Source organism: Hyalella azteca, unplaced genomic scaffold, assembly GCF_000764305.2.
Source record: "Hyalella azteca isolate HAZT.00-mixed unplaced genomic scaffold, Hazt_2.0.2 contig7948, whole genome shotgun sequence".
NCBI classification, from domain to species: Eukaryota; Metazoa; Arthropoda; class Malacostraca; order Amphipoda; family Hyalellidae; genus Hyalella; species Hyalella azteca.
Window position 1 is genome coordinate 271594 of NW_025938055.1, and position 6554 is coordinate 278147.

The following is a 6554-nucleotide window of genomic DNA, read 5'->3' on the forward strand; positions in this document are numbered from 1 at the left end:
TGATTTAACCGCTTGAAACTGTCAATATAAATTGACACCTGTATTCTAATAACGTGCAGCTGCTGTCTGGTATAAAATGCCATGGATGCTTCACCTATCTAGAGCGAAATGATAAAAAAATTCCATGCCTAAAATCTTCAATTTGTCTGCATCAAAACAAGAACCGTGTCTGTACGATTTGAACTTCGACTAATTAGGATGATGATCTTGTTTTAGAAATTGAAAAGGCGAAAAAGAGGCGATATAAAGATCTATGTCTTAGCTGGACATAAGATTTATCGCTTGCGTATTATGAATGCCAATGGAATAATTTTTATTCTAAATTATTTGTTCATTTATTGCAAACTTGATGACAAAATTGGTGCATATTCAGAAGGACAGAAAAAATTTGAACTAGATTTTGATGTCGCTTGCATTATGCATGCATATGTTTTTCATAAATAATAATGAAATGTTCACCATTAATAATAATGACGAAATGTTCACTATTAATAATAACGAGATGTTCAGCATTAATAATATTCTTCACCATTAATAATAACGGAATGTTCACCATTAATAATAACAAAATGTTCACCATTAATAATAACGAAATGTTCACCATTAATAATAACGAAATGTTCACCATTAATAATAACGAAATGTTCACTATTAATAATAGCGAAATGTTCAGCTTTAATAATAAAAACGAAATGTCCACTATTATTAATAAAGGAATATTCACCATTAATAATAACGAAATGTTCACCGTTAAAAATAACGAAATGTTCACCGTTAATAACAACGGAATGTTCACCGTTAATAATGACGAAATGTTCAACGTTATTAATAACGATATATTCAGCATTAATAATTCCAAACTTGCGTGTTTGGCTTGCGTCAGCGGGCTGGGAGACGGCGTCGAATATCTCGCGCTGTTGCCCTGGCGCGGCGACGCTCATGTGCTGCGTGATGCTGGAGGAGAACTCATCGACGACGGTAAGTATATTAAAATTAGTCAGAACAATTTTAATATACTTATTTTATGCGTCGTATTTCAACAGTTATTATGCGTCGTAATTGAAGACTTGTCTGGCGTTGAAATTCAACACTTATTGTGCGTGGAATTTCACCACTTTCTTCTAACCTGTCCAGGTATTTTTTCAACCCCTCGCTGCCTCTTTGTCAGTTATATTTGCTTATTAATGGCCGGGTAACGAAAGTTACTGCCAGTAGACAAAATGTTAGGAGTCGATAATATATATTATATATAATATGTTTATATATTTTATAATATAATATATTTAGAATTATGGAATCTATCCTTAATACTTTGCCCATGAAAAGTGCATGCTATCTCGTTCCACGATAAATTTAATTTTTTGTTTAAAAAAGAAAGAGTCCAGAACTTGGTTTCCGACTCCAGACATCAGTTGGTCATGGAGAGTAAGTTCCAAACTCTCCCTCTAACCAAGGCAGTAGTTTGTACAACCAAATTTGAGTAGATCCTGACTTCATTTGCTTCTCTGCCAGGAATTCGCCTCAAAGGCTCGTGCATAGCTGACTTGCAAACGATGGTCGACGACTCGAAAGTTCATTTCGTGATGAGCGACGCATGCGTCCGGGAGGACAGCGCCGCTGCAGACAAAGGCGACAGTTCTGCAGGATGGCGGATTGACATTCTAGTTTACGAGAACATCACGCTGCCTGTACTGCAGATTGAGGGAGGCATCCCTCGAGCTGCCTTGGTACGTACGCGCAGTGACGGCTTTGTTAAAAACTTTTGGTTGCAGCTTTTGTACGCTATTACTGAATTCAAGAACCTTATATATTGCGGACGATCTAGTACGAAAAATGCTTCTTACGTTAATTATAGCGTGAGCATAAATGTGCTGGTAATTTTCCAGAAGGCGAATGGTGTAGGCAGAAAAAAAAATTACTTCTCCTTGCAGAAATGAAAATGCATTGGCTAAAAATTTTTAAAAAGTAAGCAATATCTTCATAATTCACTAGTGATACTTGATATTAAGAGACATGCATCATGATGTATGAAAATGCCTCAATTAAAGGTGCAATATCAAGCTCGTTGCAAAATTTCCTTGACAATTTGAGGGTATTTCAAAAACGAGTTGCATCACTAATTCAGTAGACGTAATTGTATCCAGAGCCTGGTTTCCACTCGAAAAGGTTAATCCACGTTAAATTTTTATCTGACGTTGTTATTCCTGCATGGCTCCGTATTAATTTGTTTATAACTGTGAAGCGTGGACACTGGATTAAACCTACATTAAGATCCTCCTCTAGACATGGGAGCACGAAAACAACCCCTGCATTGGCCTCCTCAGCACATCCTCTCCCGTGCTACCGATCGTCTGCAAGCGAGGAGAGGATTATTCCCGACTCCAGAACTTGCCGATACAGCGACCTATTCAGGTAAGATATCGCGCACGGTTTCTGAATATTTTGCAAATGTTGCGCTACAGATGTATTGAATATGTGTAATAAATGACGTGAATAGAAAATAAGGCATTTTGATGTATTTTATTCGCTTTGGGGCAGTTCGTACGGGTGCATAATGCGGGTGCGTTTCATAAAATATACTTGTTATAATTTTATTAAGGTTATTCACCTCAGAACATATTTCCTAAATACTAATTTGCTTCAATTACTTCGGAACGCTCGAAATATTTATTAATATTTTTTTCATATTTCAAGTTTTTGAACATAACTGATGACTTTGAAAATTATAATTATTTAGAGCTTGCAGTAAGGCGAGAGTAATTCCTTTGATCTTTAAAAGGGATATAAATTGCTGCAATACAGGCGCTGGCTGTAGCCCGGAATGGCTCGACAAGGCTGATCACGGCGAGCTTAGGCATGGATCCGTACTCGGGCTCTCTGGACGTGTGGGCTTTGAATGACTCGACTGGAAAATACGCCCGGCAATTTGTGAGGGGGACTTAATTAAATCTGCATTATTTTATGCTTGTAACCTAAGAGATAATGAGATGCATTTATTTTCTGTCAGAAAAATTAGGAATTATTTCCTACACACAGCAATTTTGTTCAATTAGCCTTATGAATATTTTTCCTTATTTCCCAAAAATCTGTCAATGCAGCAAAAATTAGATTCTGGGATAACGAAAATACCTCGACATTTTTCATGAGTGAATATTAATAGTTTTAAATACTAATAATCAGTCAAACCGTCCTAGACTGCTTTTTTTACCAGAAATTTTCTTTGGTTTAACTTATGTGAAGAATAACATTTTCTGTATTTATCGGCTAATGATTCATTGATCGTTATCCGTGATTCTGTAAAATAATATAAAATATTTGAATTGTGTATATTTGAATTGTGACAGTTTCTGTAATTCTGTATATTTTAATTGTGACTAAATTTGTCAGAGTTTGTCTGAGGCCGGGGTGATCTCTGTGAGCGCTGCCACTCATGCTTCTGGAGTGCTGGTAGCCACGGTCAGCCGGAACTTCAGGGGGCACTGCAAGGCCGTGTCTGTCTACAGGTGATGTTATTCGCCCAAAAAATTGGTTAAAAATTAAAATCAAGTTACTTATTTATTAAATGAAAAATAAAAATACCATTTAAATTGAATTGACCTAACATTCATGATAGGTCTTTGATTATCGCTAATCATTACCATTATCCGTCGACTGCTGGGCCATTGTTTGAACTGAGTTAAATGATGAATTACACTGCCTTTGGTTACGTAAAGTTTCGGTATATCGTTGCGACAGCTATGTGCTTTGTCAATCATTAGAAAAACTTAAAATACAATTTTTTCGCAAGCCACAAATTTGATTTTGTATAAAGCATAAATGCAAGAAGCAGGAACACATTTTGCTTCTGAGCGCATTGAAAACGAGCCAAAAAAGGCTCAATTATTTTTGCGTGTCCAGAAATCGCTCCACCATTTACGTTTTTCATGCCGTTACCGTTTGTGATGATCCCCCTAACATAAAAAGTAAGCTTGATGGCCGTTATCTGCTAAGTCAGGACTAGCATCGCAGTTAAGTCCACCATTGACCGGCAGCGATAACTGCGCTTCATCCCACGGAGGATTAGCTTAGGGAACGGGGATTGTCATCGGCTGGACGGGTAATAGTACTCTGAACTTGACGAGAATTTTTACTTCTGTACATTGGCGGGTGGCTTGGAAATTCATCATTATTGAAGTATGATTAGGTATGCTCGCTTCAATTAACACCATTTAACAATCATGGTGAATAATTCAAAAGTAAGAATTTTTTTACATATCCAAGTAACTGCGTTAGGTCGTCTGGAGATTCTCACAGTATCGCATCGGAGCTTAGCCTTACGGTCATTCAGTGCAATTCATTACTAAAGCTCCCCGAAGATCAGCTTATTTGTGTGGAATGAAACTTTATTAACTTTATTCCACACATGAATTCGATGAAACTTTAAGTTGAAAAGGATATTATCCTCACTTTAATAAAACGCTGTTGATTGCTAACTTTATCCCAAGTAATAATTTTTTTTGGCAAATTGATCCAATACTTTTGGCACCAGATTATCAAATAGCTAATGAAAGTGATATTACGCGTAAGGCTTGAGTCCCACTAAACAGTTTTATTTATATTATCATTAAATAACATTGCATTATCAGTTCAGCTCGACGATGCAATAACAATCCCAATTTTAGGTTGGAGGATGACGCACTAAAGCTGCACCAGCGCTTCCCCCTCAAGTCTGCCCGCGAAGCACTGCTTCTCGACGACCCTGAGCTGCACCAAGTGCTGCTGTTCGTGCACACTACTGACGGAGACCTCTTCAGATATGCTGCCAAACATAACGCTAAGTGCGCCCTAATTTGTTTCACTTCATCACTATAGTTTTTATACTATACTTTATATTTTTTATTTATACTCACTATAGTCTTTTTGAAATTAGAAATGAACAAGACATCTCTTAACAATTCACCGGCTTGTTCTTGTGACAATAAGTTCCCTATAATCAATTAAAATAAGTTATAATCAAATTGTCCGCATATGCCTTGATATAATATTGTAGAAGTTTATTTCAAAAAACTATATTTGTATGTAATTTCCATTGAGGGTGCACAATAAAATTTCGATGTGGACTAATCATTTATGTAGTTTTTGCATTATCTTTTATTTGCCGCCTACTTTCTTGTTGTGCTCGTCGATTTTTTTTTCACTGTATCAAATAATCAATTGAGTCTGTAAGTAAATTGTGTGCCTCGCATTTTACATAACCAATAGGGTATATAAATTTCCTTGAATTGATTTAACTGATAGCAATTGATATTTTTTTAGCGAATAAATGATTATCACGATGTGACTGATGTCTTTATCTGCCGTCATTAACAGTAATTATTGTAATTTCGAGGTTAATCTCAGGCTATCCAATAATTATATCAAGTTTCATCATATATTGGAGGTCATCTATATTATTATATATATACCTTTTAATAATAATAATATAATAATAATAATAAGGTTATATTCCAATAAGGTTCATAAGAGAAGGACAGCTGCAAGCTGGCCACATAGTCAGCTTCTCGGCGTGGCGTCCCGCCCCCGTGGGCCCGCAGGCCCCAGCCGTCCACTTGGCTGTCGTCGAGAAGACTAGCATGAGCGACCGTCTCAGTGGCAGCCTCGTCATTTACAAAAGCCTTCTCAGTGATAATAATTGAAACCACTTTGCTATGATTAATAGTTGTTTTTCGTGATGAAGTACTGTTGTGATTTGAGAAAACGGGGTTTCAGTTTAATTTTGGAGACGAATTTTCGTTTTTGGACGACGTCTGAGTATTTTGACAACTACGTTTTGCAATAGAACGAAAAGCTTTCTCATGACTCCACAAAGAGGGAGTTCATATTCATCATGCAAATATGAAATATTGTGTGATTTCTGTTCTATAATTGTAAGAAACCCAGAAAAAAACTTGCAGGCATACTTTTGTTTTTGTAACCCTCGGCTTGTTTTTCGAAAATTCAAATTCTGGAATTGTTGAAAATTTTCGTGAGATATAAGGAGGAAGCTTGAATTCCACGACAAAAAAGTCGAAATTATACATCGGTAATAAATTTCTCGTGGTTCGTAACTCGAGAAAGTGATAATTTTACAAGAGTTTCATCAAATTCAGAAATATTTCAATCCGGTAAGAATTTTAAGGTTTGTCGTAGTTATCTGAGGTCAGAGACATTCTGTTACCTTGAACAACGAAGAAAAAGGCAGTTTCGTTCACATTACAACTGCGTGGGATTTCATGGAATCGACTTGTTACAGACATCGACTTTATTTCTTTCATATCAATCTGAAAAAGCGAACCAGAGGCATTTCGTTTAAGAAGGGGTTTCTTGAATTTATTTAAGTGAGCAGTTTTTTTTATATTTTCACCTGAAATAATTTTAAAAGATGTGAAAAGTGATTTCTAATAAAAAGTTACCTAATAGAAAACAAAACGTGAGCGAAGGGTCGTTACCGCCTCTAACCTTCGCAATGAATTTCAAATTGATTTTCATTTTTTATATGCGAACAGACCTTAGAAATTCTTGATAAAGATCTTGAA

At 36.2% G+C, this 6554-nt stretch overlaps 1 protein-coding gene across 1 annotated transcript in view; it reads left to right on the plus strand.

Annotated features, from left to right (window-relative positions):
- Positions 1-5938, plus strand: part of LOC108683406 — a 28423-nt gene extending 22485 nt beyond the window's left edge. Inside the window, exons 37-43 of the mRNA XM_018172718.2 lie at positions 884-978; positions 1513-1727; positions 2284-2412; positions 2803-2928; positions 3388-3503; positions 4662-4817; positions 5495-5938. Of these exons, the coding sequence (XP_018028207.1) occupies positions 884-978; positions 1513-1727; positions 2284-2412; positions 2803-2928; positions 3388-3503; positions 4662-4817; positions 5495-5675 (1018 nt within the window). The 3' untranslated portion in view covers positions 5676-5938. The remainder of the gene's footprint in view (positions 1-883; positions 979-1512; positions 1728-2283; positions 2413-2802; positions 2929-3387; positions 3504-4661; positions 4818-5494) is intronic.
- Positions 5939-6554: the final 616 nt, after the last annotated feature.